This window comes from Doryrhamphus excisus, linkage group LG7 (genome assembly GCF_037039965.1).
Source record: "Doryrhamphus excisus strain RoL-2023G ecotype Guam linkage group LG7, RoL_Dexc_Guam_v1.1, whole genome shotgun sequence".
NCBI classification, from domain to species: domain Eukaryota; kingdom Metazoa; phylum Chordata; class Actinopteri; order Syngnathiformes; family Syngnathidae; genus Doryrhamphus; species Doryrhamphus excisus.
This window is the reverse complement of record NC_136363.1, coordinates 9647202-9668297: the sequence shown is the minus strand read 5'-3', so window position 1 is coordinate 9668297 and position 21096 is coordinate 9647202. Positions and strand designations below refer to the sequence as shown.

Genomic DNA, 21096 nt, shown 5'->3' with positions numbered 1-21096 from the left:
TAGAGCTCAAATGGTGGCACTTTTATGGTTTATTTATACATCCATTTCTTAGAACAGGCCTTCTAAATGACTAAAAAATACTATATCCTATTAAATACTACATTCATTTGAGTAAAAAATCATTTGCATCAAGCAATGTCCAGTTGCCATCATAGCGTATAGTTAAATTAGTTTTTATGTTAAAACATGGTGTATGCTGTGCAGATTCACAATGACAGAAACATTTATTGTGCAATTCATTACAGTACAAATAGAAATGACACTGAACAAAGATCCAAAGGTTATAGAAACTTTCCAGTCTATGACATAGCAGCATATAATGGCGCTCCTTTGCGCACAAATCACCGTTAAGATATGTATGAGCCTAAGATATGTAAGAGCCTATCTTTTAATTCCACTTCTATGCTACACATTTGCATGGATGTGGATCAGAATAGTGGTGTGGCTATTTTGTGATAAGACTATTCGGTCTAGGACACATTTGTCTTTTTAATAGTGGAAAAAAAAACTGCCATCAACACTAATCATCCCTTAAAGCTGATATAGGCGTTTTGTATTCCGCGTGGCTGTTTTCACATTGTACAGCCGACAGTACAGGCAACAGCAACCAGAAATCTCTACTGAAAAGTCACATTACTGCCATCACGCCCGATACATACAAGTCCGTATAAATCATGCCCTGTTTGGCAAACAGTTCCAAAAGATCCCAGTTTGAGGAAAGGCTCGAGCCAGCAAAGAGGGCCCAAAGAACATTCACATGAACTGACTCCTCCAGTAGTTCTTCAGACAATCCATGACACAACAACCTCCATCCAATAAATCCATCGATGTCCCATGAGGCCACATAAATAATCCTCTAACAATCATGTTTCCCAATCCCTGATGAGCACTTAAAACATAATTACAACAACACTGGACCATACAGTGTTAAAATAAGCTCAGGTACAGTCGATTCATTGTTGTACCCTTTGCTAGTTGGAGGGATGTTCCGGACATGAGCGATTCACCTCAAACCACTCATCTATACATCTGGAAAAGAAAGGACAAGAGCATGAAAGCTTCCCAGTGACTCAAAAGAATTGTTTCCTGCAACATGTGCCACCACAATACTTTTATGGTAGTAAAGAATACTTGTTTGTTACCCTTTATGGTAGATACAGAGGCAGGGGAGCCTGGCGATGGTGTCTCCTTGCTCCAGCTCCTCTAAGCAGATGGCACATTCACCAGAATCTCTGGACAGGATGTCCTCTGAGGGGACAAAAAGCAGCAATGTGAGTATCAAATGTTCAGTTCTGTTACTGAATCCTACAGATTCATCTATTTAACCCATGATATCAGACGTCTAGCCTTCATGTGTGCATTCATAAACATCCTACAGAAATAGGCTGTTTTCTGGAAATATGTATATATAGGACAGAATGATATATACGTGAAGAATGACTGTATAAAAGGACAATATTCATAATGTATTATGTGCAGCATTCAGATGTACAAATAAGGGTATGTTTCTTACTGTTGTAGGTAAGGCGTGATTTGCTGAAACACATGAGCAGATGCTTCTCGATTTCATCAGACGCCATGAACTTGGAGCAGACAGGACAATGGAAACCTGGTGAGGAAGTAAGCCACAAAAGAGGTGAAGGATGAGGACCCAGAAGTGCTCGCATGTCCATGACAGGTACACAAGATCATGTTTTCAATTAACAAATTTCTTTGGCTTCATGTTTGCTGTCAAAAACTGTGGTATGAATCCCACTGGTGGTACACAGAAACACCAGGTTTTTGAGCATTTTTTTAATATAAAAGTTTCAGGAAATGACCCCAAATGCATCACATGTGCACCGTGTCCACGAGGACAGTGGGGTAAAAAAAAAGAGGAACAGCACAAGGACCCAACAGAAGACTATTAATAATTAGACTTCCTCACAGCACTGCATGAACCAATGAACAATAAGGAAATTGAGACATACACTAAACATTACTGTAAACACATATCTTTTTATTAAGGTCTGTTTTGTCTGCCTTTGGACACACCCCATAAGGAAGTGTGTGTGTGTATGTGTGCAAATGTGTAACCAGCAGGCAAGCTCTTATCTGCTGACCTACATTGCACTCACTCAGTGAAAGAAGGGGGAAAAAAACAGGCCGGTTTTGCAAGACCGTTGAAGGGGGAAGACTGTTAAAACAAAACGGCCACCTGTGGCTGCAATCAAAGTGAAGGCAAGAGCTATTAGACTGTTAAGTGCCCCATATGCCAGGGATTAAAGTAGTCAGTGGAAAAATACACATAAAAGTTGTGCGAGTAGGTGTTCAGGAACATATGGTAAGGTGAGGCCACATTAAATGTTGTCGGTAGAACAGCAGCGGACGTGCTAGAGATGGTGGACGTTTAGCAGGAAGTGACAGATGTTTGTGGCCAAGTCTATGAAGCTCATCTTACCTGTCAGCAGACGAGGGGACAGATGAGCAGGTAGGGACCCTATTAGCAACCTGTGGCCCTCAGGGGTCATCTGGCCCTCATCTTCACCATCTGTGCCATCCAGACTCTGATTGAGTGCGTGTGAACCGGACCTGCCCCCAGCTGGTATACTGAGACCGGAGCTGGTCGGTCCTCCACCCGTGTACCTGATCCTGGGGCCGTCTGGTCCATTGGTGTACCTGAATCCCGCAAACCTTTCCCCACCGTTGGAATTCCCGGACGGGAGGTCGGAGCTGGAATAAGCCCGGGTTCTGCCGTCATATGTGGGGCTGCTCTGTTTGGCCCCCATGGTGTTTTCAGGGCGACGCTGGAGTGGGCTTTTAGTGTCTTCAGCCGCAACACATGCTTACTGTCCTGACGACGTGACGCCAACAAAGGAAACGCAGGTCAAAGCGACAATGTCGCGTCGAGACAACATCTTAAAGTTGCATGGCGTGCGTAAAAGTGCGCACTCGCAAACAAATCAACTTTATATTTTTTTCCCGAATGGTCGTTTTTTTTGTTGATTTTTTTTTCTTCAGAGTCCTTCGCGTTCGTTTTCCTCAGTAAAACAAAAGGGAAAATAACATCGTATAATCGCTGCAGCGGAAAGGCTAAGGTAAGTCCTACTCGAGCGAGAGAATAAGATCGAGAGTTGACACGGCTCGTCTAGTTCAAGTTTGTTTTTGTTCTCGACCCTGGCTGTCTGCAAAGAAAAATAAAAGCAGGGATTGCCCTCCTCCCCTTGTAAAGCGCCTGTCAAGGAAGCCAGGACTGCGGAGGGAAGCATTGTTGCCTTCAAAGTAAAAGTAGTCAAGCAACTTCCGAGTCTCTTCCTTGCTTATAGTTTGGGGTTTTTTTTGTTTATTATTCCTGCAAAACCTTATGTAATTACTATCCAACATAGTTAGCATTCGTCTAGTTTGGTTTGCAACCCACGAACACAGACACCGAGTGCCTTTATTTCGAAGGCAACATCATAGTTTTCTGCATGGAGCAGGTTTCCGATTTGTGCTTTATACAACCTTGCACGTCAGGTGGCTTGTGACGTCAAACCCAGTTAGACCAGCGGCCTGTTGTTGGCCCAGCAGCAGCAGGTCACCAGTTTGCAAAGCCCTTAATGTTTATCTTTTTGTCTTCATTAAGAAAGGTGACAAAAAAATGGGTTCACACGCTTTATTGGAACAATTGCACACACGTCTGAGGACAAACAGAAGAAAAGGTACACTGCAATAAGGAACATTCAAAGAGGCCAAACATTTACAAGTAAACAGGCTAAAGATAAACCATCTGAAACAGTCTTGCATGTGTGAAGGCGGTGGGGGGGTTCGAAGCATTGCGGTGTGCAAGATGTGACTGGGACTAAAATAAAGATTTACGCAGGAGTACAGGCGGAGTCCATTTTCTGTGCAATGTAATGTACCCCTTAATGTTAGACTCCGAGCTCAATGGGTTTAACCTAAAATGTACATACTAGGGGTACTGGGGCTTGCATTTATTAAAATATGCTTGAGTAAGATAAGGTAAGGTATTGTGCTAGGAAAAGGCAAGGCAACAACTATAGGAAGACCACAGATAGACAAGATAATCAATAAGCGAGTCATGTGACACTCCGAACCAGGAAGAGCTTCACGCTGCAGCACTTTGTTGTGACAGTCACAAGATAGCAACATCGACGGAAAAAAACAGTCCTCTTAAGGTGACGTAACCCAAGAAAATTCTCAATGCCCTCCGCAGAGGCGCATCCAGTCATTTCCACGTGATAAGGAAACCGCTGCTCTAAACAGGAAGTTGAATCATTACAGTTGTGCTGTCCACCCCCCACACCCCCCCACACCCTAAACAAGAAAATCTCCACAGAGCGTCTCTCTAATCTAATCTGTGGGTCACAAAGCTGGCACTTTTCACCCATGCAGCCGTCCATCGCTCATGTGTCAACCAGGCTAGCATGGAAAGTAGGTTAACGGTCACATTTGTCTCCAAAGCCACAGGGGAAGTGTATTGCCGTAACATCTTACTGCATAAACCCATGTCATATTGCTGCTGCTGTGGAACTTTAACCAAATGGTGAATGATTATGATACTCTCATGGTGCGTGGTTACGGCTCACGTAGCCCTGTTTGTATCTCTATATACAAGATGTGTGTGTGTGCTGTGGTGGGGGTAGGAGGGGGCATTAACAAAGTGCAACACACACCTTAAAAAGCAAAGCCACTGAAAACATTCAATATTTTTTTTTTTTAGTAAATTGGCCCTGTGTTTGTGTTTGTGTCAGTAGTGAGTAAACTCATTGATAAATAACTCCTGGCGAACAGGCCTCCTCTCGGGGGAATCATCACTGCTGGCTGACCCCCATCTGCTGGTGGTCGGACCCTGGTTCCCCCTCCATGTCAGCGTGGTAATGCTCAAACGTTTCGTCCTCTATGTCAGGGAGTCCCAGCAGCTAGTATGAGATAGAATACAATGAGTGTGTGCTAGTGTAAGTGTATTAGTGCCCCAATAAGCCATTAAAAAAGACTAGTTACATAAGTACACTTGCAGAATAAGGTTATATCAGGGGAATCCAAACCTTTTCCACCCACTGAAAAATTGAAGCACAGGTGCCACTTTGATACATTTCATGCATAAAAGATGTTTTTTTTCATCCCAAAAAAAATGTTGGTAAATATCTACAGTAAAGATCCTTTCAAATGACCGTAACTGTATGTGACACTTTTACTATATGCGTTACATTAACGCCCAGTTTGGATTGTTAGGAAAAACAATCAGACTGCACTTCTGGAATAACAAACAAAAAACAGACTGTGTACATATATTTATACTGTTTATTTTGTATGTTTTGTATTTTCATGCTTTTTTAATAGATGTGTCTGCACCTACTATACCAAAACAAATTCCTAGTATGTGTTTGATCATACCTGGCAATAAACCCTTTTCTGATTCTGATTCTTGATTGAGGCAGAATTATAATGACACAAGCGTATGAGATCACTCAGTGTGTGTTCTTAAAAAAAAAAGTAACATCTTTTTTTTGTCTTACAGGCCTGAAGGACGTGAAGACCTTCTGCAGCACCTCCAGCAGAGTCTTCTTGCCGCAGGATGAGATGTAATCCTGAGCCAGCTGTAAGAAGGGTAGGCAGTCCTCGCTCTCGCTCCACACGTGCTGCACAGACAACATCAAAAACACATAGCATAAATGCAGCCGTCATATCCACCGTACTGAGATGTGACCAGTCTGTGTGACAGCGAGTGCAGCTGGGGTCAGGGTGCAGCAGAGGGAAGCTAGAACAAAAACGGTCTGACCAGATAAAGGGGCAAGAAACACGCTGCAGATGTAAAAGTATGTACTGTATAAGATGAACAACAATAACACTAATCAACCTGGTTGCTTTCTAGTGTGGGCTAACTACTGGTTTCCCGGCTCTTTGTTCTCAGGCATGTGCACATTTATGATGGCAAGTCATTAAATCCGCTTCCTCATTATAGGTGGCCGGCAAACATCAAAACACATACAGGAAAGATGAATTCTGTCTATGTACAGACAGGTCATTGAATGAACTCTTCCTGTACTTTTAGTATTGTTTAATTGCAGTCTAAAGGTAAGATATAGCCTACCCTACTGTGTGATCCAATACAAGAACTGTCAAACCTGCATGGCAATAGCTTTGTAAAGGCCTCATGTATTGTATCTAGCACAGTCAGTCACCCATGTGAATAGAGCAAATAGCTAGGAGGTGCAAAAACTAGACGATTTTAATATGGCGTCACATTGCTTATTATGTAGTGTTTGGTTAGCCTGCATGTCGACTTGTTATATAAACTCTCGTCTGAGTCCCACAAAAATGTAAACAGCGTTAATGACGAGGGTCTTCAATCATGGCGTGTTGATAAAGAATAGTTATCCAAGTCTAAAAGTCCAAATGTGCTTCAGGAAGTGCCCAAAAGCCCCATTATGTAAGTGGGCGTATCACTGCACTATATGACAAGTGAAACATCTACAAGGTTTCATGTTTAAGACCCTATTATGACTCCTCCCAATTGCCTGCAGGTTGAACTAGTTGAGTGTTTGATGAGTTGTGTTGCCAGAGTTGAACACACAGCATCCTCTAGTGGAGGTATGTGTTGGCTCGTGCTCCAGTGTTTAACCTCTTTCACTCAAGCGGTCCTGCAAAATTCCCGGGGTCATGATGGAGGAGACCACCCTGTGGATACCCCCACCACTTCCAGAGGACAGCTGTGTTTTTTTTTTTTTACAAAAAAGGCTTCGCTACAGGGCTGCACGGTGGTCAAGTGGTTAGCGCGCAGACCTCACAGCTAGGAGACCAGGGTTCAATTCCACCGTCGGTCATCTCTGCATGTTTCTCCGGGTACTCCGGTTTCCTCCCACATTCCAAAAACATGCTAGGTTAATTGGTGACTCCAAATTGTCCATAGGTATGAATGTGAGTGTGAATGGTTGTTTGTCTATATGTGCCCTGTGATTGGCCGGCGACCAGTCCAGGGTGTACCCCGCCTCTTGCCCGAAGACAGCTGGGATAGGCTCCAGCACCTCCGCAACCCTCGTGAGGAAAAGCGGTAGAAAATGAATGAATGAATGAAAAAAGGCTTCGCTACAGGGCTGCACGGTGATTGAGTGGTTAGCGCGCAGAGCTCACAGCAAGGAGACCAGTGTTCAATTCCACCCTCGGCCATCTCTGTGTGGAGTTTGCATGTTCTCCCCGTGCCTGCGTGGGTTTTCTCCGGGTACTCCGGTTTCCTCCCACATTCCAAAAACATGCTAGGTTAATTGGCGACTCCAAATTGTCATTCATAGGTATGAATGTGAGTGTGAATGGTTGTTTGTCTATATGTGCCCTGTGATTGGTTGGCCACCAGTCCAGGGTGTACCCCGCCTCTCCCCCAAAGACAGCTGGGATAGGCTCCAGCACCTCCCGCGACCCTCGGTAGAAAATGAATGAATGAATGAATGAATGAAAGGCTTCGCTACACATTTTATATTAAAGCCTAATCTAGTATGTTAAAATGGGAGTGTCATGTTAGCACTGCAGCTATGCTAGTGTCCTCCTGCCCCACTTGTGTGTGTGTGATATACGGCATCTATTACAATTGCAGTTCAAGTATACTGTATATGGAAAATGAGAATAAAGTGCACAGTGGGGCTTCTTGGAAAGGCAAAGGCGGATCAATGTCGCCTCTCCTGTTACCACGGCTCCGATGTGGCAATTTTGAGAGATCTCTGCGCTAACTTGCATTCATCCCGCCCCATTCCACGTGAATGCGGCTTTTTACAGAACAGTGAGTGACTGTTAGAAAAACAGTGGCTTTTAGATGCTGTTGGTTACCCTGAGTGAGAGTACTTGCTGCTAAAGAGTTCCGCAGAGAGACGGTTATTGTAGCTGACTTGATGGTGCACAACAAGCGTGTGTGTGTGTGTGTGTGTGTGTGAGTGTGTGTGTGTGTGTGTTGCGGGCCTGCAGCGATGGGCATGCATTAGATTTGAATGCGGCGACACACTGCTACTAAAACTAGAGCAGGAAATAAGAGAGCGGTGCAGACGGATCACAAAATGTGGATGTGATGTCACTTCGTGTATTGTACTTACCAGCCACTACATTAGGCATACTTGAAAGAGTGAGTCCCATCGTTTTGGGAGATGGCGGGAAATAGTGCATGATTGACTTGCAGCCACAGCTTTAGGTATGTACTGTATATCTGATTCTGTAGATGCTAATAGTTTAGCGCCATATTCGGGACAAAATATTATGACCGCTGTATGTCAGAAATGAGCATTGTATATATTCAGACACTGCTGTGTAAAGAGCCCCCCCTCCCCGTCCGTCCACAGGCAACCACTGTGTCATTACGTGTTATTGAGTGAAGAGGCCTGCTGGCTCCTGGGTCATCTCCATCTGCCCCTGTCACTAAATGGGGGCGGGAGGGGGTTGAGTGGGGAGAGCATGCAGGGCGGGTCTGGCCTCATGCTCGATCAGCATTGCACCACACTGATGATATGATGATATGTGGTCGGGGCTGCAAATATTCACAGCACCAAGGGAGAGGGGGGGGGCGGCTGTTTTTGGCTGGGTTTTCTGCTGCACATCTGCACAGCATCAACCTTGAGAATGTCGCAAAGGGATCTTCTTTCTCTTATCATGGTTGCGTAACTGCAGTGACTGTTTAGGTCATCCGAAACTGCTAATGTCTCATAATCCACCCAGGAGGCTTTTATTTTGACAGCGCAAGGGGAAAAATACCGTATGGGGTGGAGTGCAGTTGGGGATGGGGGCACCCAAACTGTAATGACATCATTCATTCCCTACCCCACAAGAACACACACATATGAGGCCCACTCACGAAAGTGTCGGTTCCGCCTGGACACAGCACGTAAAAGGAGACGCCGGGCTCCGCGTAGAAGTCCAACCGCCTCTCGTCGTCCTCCTCGGCGAAGATGAGGTCGAACGGGTTGCCGGAGCACCACTTCTCGGCCGCCTCCACCAGATGCTTGAACTCCATCCTCGGTTATCCCGTCAGGCGCGTCCCCCCCCTCCGTCCCGTCCTTCCGTCCTTCCCGGACCCCCGGTGGTCGATGTTCACGAAGAAGAAACAAAGAAGACGAGCAGCAGCATCAGCAGCGTCCTTTAGCGGCGCATCTCCTCCTCTTAAGGTTGCACAGACACAGCCCGGCTGAAGTCAGCGGACGAGCCCCATCCCTCTGCTGCTGTAGCCGCGTTATGAAACCAGCCTGTCGGGCGAGTGCATGAACACGCAAGGGGACGCTGGAAAAAACGCGATGACGAACGCTGAATCCAGGCAGGCGTCCATATTGGAGCGCTGAAGCCATCCAACTTTGTCACAGTGCTCACATTTCATCATATTTACGATATCACACACACTTCCACTGAAGCAGAGTATTGTTAAGAAATACACTAAATACACCTGCTTATTACTGCAAGAGCTGCTGTTTAACGCAACCAGGGGTGGGCTGGAAACTGGAAACTGGATTTGGCCCTGGACATTTTGATCCAAGCTGGCCCACTACAATCTAAACACTAGAATAAATGAACTTAGTGAAATCATTTAACGGAGGCTCACTGATGCTGGGGTGTCTGGTGAGATCACCACCAGAGAAGATCACTAATCTGGGCTGGAGTATTAATAGTTATTAGTCTGCACGTAATCACAACTTTGGCTTGTTAACTAAAGTGTGGAAAACAATATAACCATCTCAATTTTCTAACAAGCACCCTATGGTATAATGTGAAACTATTTAATAACTTGTGTGCCCTAGCTCTTATAACTTCAGATTCTATTCATCAATACAGCTACAATGTGCTAACATTTATTTGTTTGTTGTGTAGGAATAAGTGGTCAACATGTTTGCTGTAAATCATCGCCTTTGCCGTGTGTACTTATCACCACCAGGGGGCGTATGGAGTCACGTCTCCATCCAGTGATGATTGTTTAGGTCAAGGTACACGAGGACTAGCCAACAACACCGGAAGTTAGATGCGAACTTTTTTTTAAAAGGAAGCTTAGATCTCAAATTTGTATATATAAGTAGGCACAGTATTATCATAATTGTAATCATAGAAGGTTTCACATGCTAAATATTATATTTATGGATCTAATCAGTTATTACGCTATTATTCATAATTGCTAAACCACAGAAAACGTGTGCTCAACTAATAATGTTACGGTTTTTATTTTGAAGGCAAGCACCGGAAGTTGTGCTTTTGTGCATCACAAGCGGTATAACCATACTTTCTCTCATACTTCGGTTCTAGGGGTTGTGATCCTCGCCAGTCTTGAGGCTCCCCGCGGCCACACTGGCGTCCAGGACCCCCCCCCCCTTTTCCAGACCACCAGAGACCTTGAAAGCGTGCAGGAGGCTGAACGTGAAGCATGCTAAGTGGCTTTCATTTAGAGGTTAAAGAGGGTGCATCTTTGCTGGGCGCCCTCCCTCCCTCTGTCTAACCCGGAGTGTGAGCTGAGTTTTATTTGTATTTCTCCCCAAAAATCCTCCCTGGACAATGGACCCTTTACAAAATGGGGCAACTAATGAAGAAGACCCTCTGGGTGCTGAGGAAGAAGAAGAGGTGGATCCTAGAATCCAGGTGAGCTTCTTTGGAAAGGACACTGATATGAACATAAGAGTCCTGCATAAGTTGAGAGTGTTTTCATGCAGTACGGCCAGACTGAGGGCTCCACACTCATTGTGTGTGTGTGTGTATGTGTGTGTGTGCATGTTTACTGCAAACAGGGAGAACTGGAGAAGTTAAACCAGTCCACAGATGACATCAATCGCTGGGAGACTGAACTGGAGGTACAGCCAAAAATAAAAATACTTTCTGTCCGTCTCGGCAGTCAAGTCCTCAAAGTCCTAAAGTCATTTATAGAGGACCACAACAAGAGGGAGGGACATCATTTGTGTAGTTTTTTTAGGTGCCTAGCAACCAGATCTGTACCTTGAAGTAGTTCACAGTAAATGCTTTCTTCTGCAAAGATGGAACACTGGTAGACACATTTTGTTAAATGACCACTTCTGGCCAAAACAAAGCTTTTTTTTTTAAAAAAAAAGTACTGTATTGAAGTGTTGTATTTGGGACACTTGGAATCCCAAGTGCTCGCCTCGTTTCCCGTAAAAACCAACCAAAATATAATATAATACCAGGGAAGGATGGTTCCAAGATGGATGCCTGCCATTCTTTTTAGTTTGCAGCCCATTCTTGTTTTGAGGCTTGCTGGTAAAGCATTCCAGAGACTGTGGCTTTCCTCAATGTAGGCCTCGGTGCTTTTTTCCCAGCTGGTCCAAAAACGGCAACCATGGATTGGATTGAATGAAACCGCTAACAGTAGCATGAGGTTTAATTAAAGCGACGTTATTCCATGCTGTGTCACTGCAAGGAACAGGAAGAGTGGCTACACAATGATGTCAGAGGGAACCACGCTTCCTTTTTGTTTTTAGCTCTCATGCTAGACTTTAGGTCAGTTTTATGAACCGGATGCAGGTGCTGCCGTCAGTCCAATTAGGTTGGCAACTGAACACACACACACACACACAGCAGATGTCCTGTCACTGCATCCCTCCTATTGTAGATGAAGTGTTGTCATAGGCCTATTCTTCACACGATGCATCCATTGGATTCAAACACACACACACACACACACATTCATCCCAAACCCTCCACGTCTGCGTGTATTAGCGCACGTGCTAGACTTAAACGGTTTAGTGATGACTCGAATTAGACGATCTGCTTCGTCGGCTGAATTGTAAATGAAGTGGTGCTGAAATGCTGAACAGACAAGCTGTATACTCTGCATTCTTTTAATGGGGATTCCAAATACATTTTTAGGGCAAGTAAGTATTTGGACAAAGTGAAGAGAATGGAGATACGCAGCATGAAAACTGCTGTCATGAATGTAGAATGTCCAAATACTCCCAGACCATCGACCCCCTTCTCTTGTACTTCTACTCTTCTTCCAAGTGGCAACGGTTTAAGCCGCTGCTGCACCAAATTACATCTCAAATCTCTCCAACGGCCTCATGATAGTACTTAGATGGAATTAGGCCTCATCTTCTAAGAATTTGTGCCAATTTGATTTCTTTGAGATGCGAACAAAGTGATATGTGTGTGTGTGATTATTTGCAGGAATTTCGTCAGCGGTTCCGTGCGGTGCTCGTGGAAGCGACAGTCAAGCTGGACGAGCAGGTGACGAAAATTGGTCGTGCTGTGGATGACTCCAAACCGTACTGGGAAGCTCGCAAAATAGCCAGACAGGTACACACACACACACACACACAATGTGTTGAATGAATTAGACGCGGAAAGTGTGAGTGCAAGCTTACTGTGGATTAACAGGGAGACGCTTGACAGGGCTCAGCTTATATCTACTTAAAAGGAACGCGGGTCACGTGATGCCTATTTTTAAACCACCTCTGTATGCTAAACTGCTGTCGCACACTTCTGAAGACACACACACAGTAGTCAAAGTCAGCTGCAATCATAGCGATACCGGTAACGCTTGCAGTTACTGTGTTTTTTTAAATGCTCGCTACAGTGGTTCCTGTGAGCGTTCTTGTAACAGGACAACAAATCCCATGAACTGATGTGTTGTTTGTTAATATATCTGACATTTGTGTCATTGCCAAGCTGTCAAAAACATAAATAGACTGTATTTGTACACGCACGTGTGTGTGTCCTTGCTGTCTATTTTGGCTGCAATGTAACAAGGAGCTGTCATTTCTGTTGACAACACGTGAGAGGCAGATTGCTGGAGATTTGTGCCCTAAATGTGTGTGTGTGTGGACAGAGTTTAACTAGAGCAAAGCAGATTGAAGGCCTCGGGTTCAACTGGTTTGTTGTCTGCTCATGATTTATAAAACAACTTTTAATATTTAAAATATGACCCACTTTGGAAAAGGATTGAGATCAAACCCTCACCGGCCGACACCACTCATGAACAGGTTATTGTCCCCACCCCCCTACTGGGAAGCCAGCTGCACCCCACACCCCCTTCAGTCCCCTCCATGTTTTTTCCCCTTACATTCCAGAAAATGTAGCAAGGGGAGGGTCGTGATGTCGGAATTTGTCTAAACTGCCCTGTCTTTTGTCTGCCAAACAAACTGCCTGTCTGTTTGTGTGTTGCCCGGACCCCACCCTCTGTAAGCGTGTCACCTACTTCTGCAACAGATGAATATGAGTATATTACAGAGGTGTCTCACTGTCTGACAATATACGGTTTAATAAATAAGGCTGGCCTGTTTTAAAGGCATGCAGTGGCATATAGAACACAAGGAGCAGTCCCCACCCAGATCCGACCATCTCTGCTTTTTTATGGTCTTATTCAGTGTTTTGTATGTAATACTCAAGTGCTTCAATTGTAAAGTGAATGCAAATCATATGACTTGTACATACGTAGATGGCATACAGAAAATGGTTAGTAACTTATGTTATGTCATGTATGTAAATTCAAAGACACAAATGGACAAGCTAGACACATTTAACCTCCATTGCTAACCAAAACAGCAACACCGAGAGATGTCCATCTTTCACATGGTATGATGTGCGTGATAATTAAAGTTCCAGGAGTCTCCCACAATATTCTCTGCATTATATTTTATATCATTTCTAAATATATTTTCATATGAATTATTTGATAACTTTATAATAATATTAGTGGATTAGATTTGTGAAGCCACTTTACAATTTTAATTTTAATTTTATTTTTATTTTTATTTTTATTTTTATTTTTATTTTTATTTTTATTTTTATTTTTATTTTTATTTTTATTTTTATTTTTATTTTTATTTTTATTTTTATTTTTATTTTTATTTTTATTTTTATTTTTATTTTTATTTTTATTTTTATTTTTATTTTTATTTTTATTTTTATTTTTATTTTTATTTTTATTTTTATTTTTATTTTTATTTTTATTTTTATTTTTATTTTTATTTTTATTTTTATTTTTATTTTTATTTTTATTTTTATTTTTATTTTTATTTTTATTTTTATTTTTATTTTGTGTCCCATCCAGCCATTGGGGCAGATAGTATTGTTGATCTAAATGCCCTTACATGCTAAACAGATTTGCTCTGTCAGGAAAGGTGTAAGCTACAACTTCCCTGTACTATTAATTTTTATTTGGCATTATTTGATGTTTTTGTTATGAGAATTTGGAGCGGCCGGACCGGAGCAAGAAGAAACACAGAAAAGAAGAAGAGAAACTGGGGTTGTGGGGTGAGACGGTAGAGAGAGAGACAAAAACAGCAGCAACAACAATTCCCATGACAATAATAGTGACAAACAGTCACAATATTAATTCAGTCATCAGTCACACACACTGGTGGTGGTAAACTACCTCCGTAGGCACAGCTGCCCTGGGGTAGTCTGACGGAAACGTGGCTGCCATTTCTCGCCACAGCCTGAGCACCCCCAAACATTAATTCACATTCTTACACCAGTGTGGGCAGCACTGGAGGCAAGGTGGGTGAAGTGTCTCACCCAGGGACACGACGACAGGATCAGCCCGCCAACTTTCCAATAATTAGCAATTTTTCTGATCTGGTATCAACCAGACACAAAGCTCCTGACAGTAAAACCACGGTTGGCAACTCTGATGTACTTCACTGAGAGCCTTCTTATCCGGCCTCCAGAAATTCCCCTTTGGCAATAAACTCACCAAAATAAATGTACAATAGCACCTATAAAGCCACGTCCATAAATGACATTTCTACTGGCGGCTTATTGTTACGGTCACGTCAGCAGCAAACAATAATCCATTCAAGAAGGCAAAGATAAAGGTAGTGAACGGAAGCCTTATGTTTTTCTAATCAGTTAAATACACTTAGCTGCGTACACTGGTGACTTTATTTGGGCTACACAATGAAGCTATGTAACGGGATGGTGTCAAGCCCTTGTATTGGATCTCCATGATGCAGATGTTGGTCATATTGTGGTAGTGTATTTCAAGTGTAGGTCGTGTGGCATGATGGGAATAATAGTCCTATTGACTGGGACTGTGGGCAGGGGGAACACATTGACAATGTCTGAGTCACAAAGTTGCCATTTGTGTCTTTAACATGCGCAAATTCCCCCAAAGTGCGTTCATTAAAAATCCTCATCTGATCTTTGCAGGCCCAGGTTGAAGCCCAGCGAGCCACGCAGGAGTTCCAGCGTGCGGTGGAGATCCTGCGGGCTGCCAAGGAGACCATCGCCCTGGCAGAGGAGAGGCTGCTGGAGGAGGACAGCCGGCAGTTTGACTCGGCTTGGCAAGAAATGCTCAACCACGCCACACAGAGGGTGCGTGGCACATGATTCCCCCTTATTCCTCTCAAAGAATAGGCTGAAGTTTGACAGAAATGCTTTGAATTCTAATTTGATGTTGAGAAAAGATTTCCCAAACAGACAAAAATCCAATATTGGTAATGGTAATGGTAATGGTAATGGTAATGGTAATGGTAATGGTAATGGTAATGGTTTAATTTCATTTGAACATGCATCAGATTACAATTGAGTGCATCCCATAATCAGTTCACAGTTCCACATGTCCAAATGTCCTACCCCTCCATCTGGTACTTTTACAATCAGTTACATTTGTTCACTTCCTGCTTTCCATAATACAGTTTAAGGTTGTTTTTTAATTAATTAATAATTTTTAATAATATTTTAATAATATTTTTAATTAATAATGTTAATTAATGAATATTTTTTAATAATATTTAATATTTGGCGATAAATTGTTTTCATTTTGCCTGCAGGTCATGGAGGCCGAACAGACCAGAATGCACAGCGAGGCCGAACACAAGAAGACGGCGGCCAATTATAACTCCTGCATCAGCCACATGAAGCAACTAGAGAAGAAACTCAAACGCTCCATCAGCAAATCAAAGTTTGTGCCTCTCTTGATGCTTTAAAACTCCACAAGCTTAGCCTCGCCTTGACTGCATGAGCTGGTGTGCTAGTCAGAGAAAAAAAAAGGAGGGGGCTGATTAAGTCCAGATGTTTCTCCTCTTGCACTGGGGTGTAACTCCCCTTGTAAGACCCGAGGAATGTGACTCCCTCTCGGCGTGGAGTGTTTTTCCTCCGGTGACAAGTCATCCCACTCACTTTTGCTCTACTTTTCTCCCTCTGCAGGCCATATTTCGAACTGAAAGCAAAGTATTATCTCCAGCTTGAGGTACGTGCAGTAGTAGTACTTAAATGTTAAATATTCATCAGGCGTTACCTTAGAAAATGATTCTTTTGCTCTTGACCTGGTTCTATTTAATGTTTAACTTGCTCTTTTTTAGTACTACTGATGTTTTCCCTCAAATAGAAAAGGATAATCTGCTAGTTCTAGTAAGAACACATACATGAGCCCAAGTTTACACAGTAAATGATGTGTTGACAGAAGGAGCAACCATGATGCAGCCATCTGGTGCCAAGTTCTAGTAAGAACACGTACATTAGCTCAGGTTGCCAGATTGCCGCCCCATTTTGTACGCCTTGCTTAGTTATGTCTGCTGCCTATATGTTGTAAAATGAGCAAAGACTGCTGCAGTGTGTTGAGAGGAGTCACCATACCGTTATTTTGCATGCCCAGCCAAGTCTTAGGAGCTGCTGCTCTGCTGCCATCTGCTGCCTAGTTCCGGTAAATACATTAACTCAGGTTTCACAGTAAGTGTCTGAGTGAAATGCCTGGATAATAATTCAAATATATCAGTTAAACATTCATGATTCTTTCAAACATGCCTGGTAATGCGTTAACTTTTAATATAACTATAATAGCAGCAGTCATTCTGTATTTTTACGGTATTTTGCCTGCAGGCTTTTTACCATTTACTCATTGGTGCAAAGTATGTCAAAACAGACTTTTCACAGTGTTGTTTTAATATAAAACTCATTCATTTATTTTCGACCACTTAACCTCACGGGGGTCGCGGGAGTGCTGGAGCCTATCCCATCTGTCTTCGGGCGAAGATGACATTTTTTAGGTATTTATTGTATCTATAGGTGAAAAATCCCACAGAATGGAAGTTGGACTACCTAAAGTTCTCAGTTTTTGATACATCTGTTTGATATGATAGGTGTGCACATCCGTGCACCCAGCAGGCTTCGTTACACATCTTAAAATCCCGAAGCTATGCCAACTAGCCATTATTCAGCTATAGACATGGAAGCTGTAAGTTAGATCATTTTGTTTTCTAACTGGCTAACTAAGCATCACGCTGCTGATAAAATGTGAGTAGAATGTTAGCCCCATGGCTCACATATGCTATGCTAGAGGGTACACCCTGGACTGGTGGCCAGCCAATCACAGGGCACATATAGACAAACAACCATTCACACTCACATTCATACCTATGGACAATTTGATGGACAATTTGGAGTCGCTAATTAACCTAGCATGTTTTTGGAATGTGGGAGGAAACCGGAGTACCCGGAGAAAACCCACGCATGCATGGGGGGAACATGCAAACTCCACACAGAGATGGCCAAGGGTGGAATTGAACCCTGTTCTCCTAGCTGTGAGGTCTGCACACTAAACCTAATACAGTAAAGTCTTGTTATATCGATATTGTCGGCAGTCGGAAAAAATATCGATATAACCGGACTGTCGATATATTCGATCCTGCGCCGAACTGCATTAAAAGTGGGCAATAATGCACTCGACATTGTTCTATAGTATAGAACAGGGGTCAGCAACCTGCGGCTCCAGAGCCGCATGTGGCTCTTCAGCCTCTTTATTGTGGCTCCCTTTGCGATGCTTGAATATTTTTAACACCCGAGTGGGGAAAATGCACGTCTTTTGTAATGAGTTTTAAAAAATCCAACTTTGTCTGAGACCATGAATGCATCCTGAGTGAGTTCTGACTGCTATCCAGTTCAGTACATGAAGAAAAACAAGTAATACTTACCTACAAATCTAAAAAATAAATTCGAGATCATTTAAAAACAGCGGCATGGGAACTTGTTTTTACGTTTACAGTAGTTTACACATACATTTATGTAAGTTTATCTCCAAAACTAGCAAGAGTACTCCAACTCGTCTTTTCTTATCTGAACTACTTTGATACCCCCAAATTCCCTCCAATGTTGTTTTAAACATACTATATGTTTTGCGGCTCCAGGCTATTTTTCTTCAGTGGGCATTGGGTAAAATGGCTCTTTTCATAGTAAAGGTTGCCGACCCCTGGTATAGAACAATGTCGAGCAGCTTAAATCAATCTTTGCTTAAGGATTTCAATACCAAAAAAGAACACGAACGGCTGCCTCCAGTCAACTTTATTTTTCACACTTCCACCACCAGAGCACAGCACACACACCGATTCCCGCACTTCCTGGTTCACCGGTCATGCTCAACCCGCCCCACATAGCTGGCCAAACACATGCCTGCAACAGAAGAACCAACTGCGTTCGTGGTTTCTCTCGTGTGTATAGAATCTATACATACGAGAGAAACCACAAACACGAGCATGTACATATGAAAAACAGTGATTATTGCAAGCGATAAAAAGATATCTGAATACAACACAATTAAATACATGTACTTGTACGCTTGTGTCTTCGTTGGAATAGGTGTGTATGCTATGTCAGTTGGTTCTTCTGTTATATCATAAAAGACTAGAAATTTGCCGGGAAATGAAAATAGTACCGTAATAAGCAGTAATTCGTTATAACCGATATCGATATAACGAGACTTTACTGTATATATCTTTGGTTTTTTTTAGCAACTGAAGCGGCACGTGGACGAGCGTCAGGCCAAGCTGGTGGTGGCTAAGGCGGAGTACCGTGCGGCCCTACGCAACCTGGAGAGCATCTCCGAGGAGATCCACGCCCAGCGTCGCTCCATCACCATGGGCACCCGAGAGCGAGGCGTCGGCTCTGAGGGTGACGGCGAGGACATTGACAGCTTTAAGATGGACTCGGACGGCCTGTCAAGTAAGCCACCATAAGTCATCGTGCTGTTGTTGGTGTTTTGGTTTTTTTTTTATGTTCCTCATCCGCATGTTTCATGTGCATGCAGTGGTGTCAGTGTCTATGGACGACGAGGCCGCTCATAGTAGCGGCTCAGAGGAAGACGCCGCCTCCACGCCCCTCAACATGCCCTCCCCGTCGTACACCTCCTCCTTGCTCCACACCCCACCCTCCCTCTCGTCTTCCTCCTCTTCTTCATGCACCGGCGGCCTGGAGGAGTTAGCCAGCCCGTGCAGCTCTCATGGCCCAGACTCGGTGTGTGGTAGTGGGCATGGCTCGCCTCTTCTGGGCCCTCGGAGCCAGTGCAGTGGAGCATCCTCTCCAGACTGTGACCAGGAGAGAGGTGTGTGTGTGTGTGTTTGTGTGTGTCCATCACCTCACCATTGCTTTATGTTCAAAGCATCTTCTTTTAGTAGGTCAGACATTAAAGCAAGGGTGGGGAACCTACTGTATTGGCCATGCAATTCTAAAAATAAATCAGAGGAACTCACATTATTTAACATGTTCAGGCACATACATTCATTCATTTTCTACCGCTTTTTCCTCACGAGGGTCGCGGGGGTGCTGGAGCCTATCCCAGCTGTCTTCAGGCGAGAGGCGGGGTACACCCTGAACTGGTGGCCAGCCAATCACAGGGCACATATAGACAAACAACCATTCACACTCACATTTATACCTATGGACAATTTGGAGTCGCCAATTAACCTAGCATGTTTTTGGAATGTGGGAGGAAACCGGAGTACCCGGAGAAAACCCACGCATGCACGGGGAGAGCATGCAAACTCCACACAGAGATGGCTGAAGGTGGAATCAAACCCTCGGTCCTCCTAGCTGTGAGGTCTGCGTGATAACCACTCGACCGCCGTGCCGCCCAGGCACATACGTACATGTAAATCTAAAAATGCAAATCGAATTAGGTCAGGTCTTTGGATAGCAAGACTCAATATATAACTACTGCAAGATAATTATAAAAAATATGGCATCTTTACAAGCACGAGCAATTTACCATTGCCTGTCAGGTGTGTTGCAAAGTGGAGCACCGCACCTACTTCTATAATAATGTTCTCTATTCCTTTCCCTGCAGGCGACAGAGCAGAAGGAGCAGAGACGACGTTAGAAGACGGTCTGAGCAAGCTTAACTTGACTGTTGCACAAACCCAAGAAGATGCTGTGGATGAAACCAGCAATGAACTGTCCTCAGCCTGCTCCGCCCCCACCATTCTGCTGCTAAACAGTGTCTAGCCGGACAGAACTAAACCTTCAGGAAAGGAGCCATAAACTAAATCAGTGTTGCATTGTCAATCCATGTCGATGCATTGCGAAGACGTCAGTGTTAATATGCCAGGGTGGGTGACCTTTAAAGAACTTCATCTACTCTGCTTGTTTTTGTTTTGTACAGCAGTTAACAGTCTCCAAAGTGTCTCCAAGATACTCTCATAGTACTAAAATATTACAGTAACCAAAAAATCCATTGGGATTACATAACAAATGTTTGTAATGACAGTGAAGTGAGAGATTGAATGTTTTTTTAAATTGTGTGTCTTGGGTGTTTGTTTTTTTAATGCTAAAATATTATGCTATGTTTATGTACCTATTCTTACGTATGCACATTATTTTGTGTTCTTTAATGCAGAATAATCAATAAACATGTGCTTTATGTAATATTTTCACTCCACAGGTGTAAATAATTGCAATGATAATAATTTCATTCAAAAACTTTTCTCTGCAGTAGCATTTCATGCCGTAGCTATTGTTGTTGTGCACTTTCTCAAGCTGACTATTATATTTATACTGTATACATATTTTTACAAATTCTATAGTCTCAATAAAATGTCATGACTCCATGGTCCACAACAGGAACCGGAAAATCAAACTTTCTTTTTTTAAAGCAAACAATTACGTAAGGCATGTTAATGGCGTGGGCTACGGAAATACTGCAGGATGAATGAATTATTTCCTTCCAATGAAGAGTAAAAAAAAATAAAATGGGGAGGGGTGAGTAACTATATTACGCAACGACACCAATCTGTATTTTTACTTATAGCCGCAAGGGGGCAGTATGCTCATTGTGCATATTGCTTTGTTTACCTTCAAAAGTCAGGAAGCCGAGAGAAAAACAAAAGACCTGCTGTTAGTTGAATGCAACCAGCATTTTGACTGCTTTAACTGCCATTTACTACC

At 43.3% G+C, this 21096-nt stretch overlaps 3 protein-coding genes across 3 annotated transcripts; 1 reads left to right on the top strand and 2 right to left on the bottom strand.

Moving 5' to 3' along the window:
• Nucleotides 1–6: 6 nt before the first annotated feature.
• LOC131102144 (E3 ubiquitin-protein ligase ZNRF2-like) lies at nt 7–3199 on the bottom strand. Its single transcript, XM_058047645.2, has 4 exons — nt 2441–3199; nt 1514–1609; nt 1143–1248; nt 7–1029 (listed from the first exon to the last, which is right to left on the bottom strand). Exons 1-4 carry the CDS (start codon nt 2766–2768, stop codon nt 972–974), a joined length of 588 nt encoding a protein of 195 aa, XP_057903628.1. The 5' UTR covers nt 2769–3199; the 3' UTR covers nt 7–971.
• A 420-nt stretch (nt 3200–3619) lies between these two features.
• On the bottom strand, nt 3620–9246 carry mturn (maturin, neural progenitor differentiation regulator homolog (Xenopus)). Its single transcript, XM_058047516.2, has 3 exons — nt 8813–9246; nt 5499–5621; nt 3620–4901 (listed from the first exon to the last, which is right to left on the bottom strand). Exons 1-3 carry the CDS (start codon nt 8969–8971, stop codon nt 4794–4796), a joined length of 390 nt encoding a protein of 129 aa, XP_057903499.1. The 5' UTR covers nt 8972–9246; the 3' UTR covers nt 3620–4793.
• A 945-nt stretch (nt 9247–10191) lies between these two features.
• LOC131102040 (SH3 domain-binding protein 5) lies at nt 10192–20776 on the top strand. The gene is made up of 9 exons (XM_058047514.2): nt 10192–10572; nt 10719–10781; nt 12109–12237; nt 15094–15258; nt 15717–15847; nt 16093–16135; nt 18669–18879; nt 18965–19258; nt 20000–20776. The coding sequence occupies exons 1-9, from the start codon at nt 10489–10491 to the stop codon at nt 20155–20157; spliced, it is 1278 nt and encodes a 425-aa protein (XP_057903497.2). The 5' UTR covers nt 10192–10488; the 3' UTR covers nt 20158–20776.
• The last annotated feature ends 320 nt before the right edge of the window (nt 20777–21096 follow it).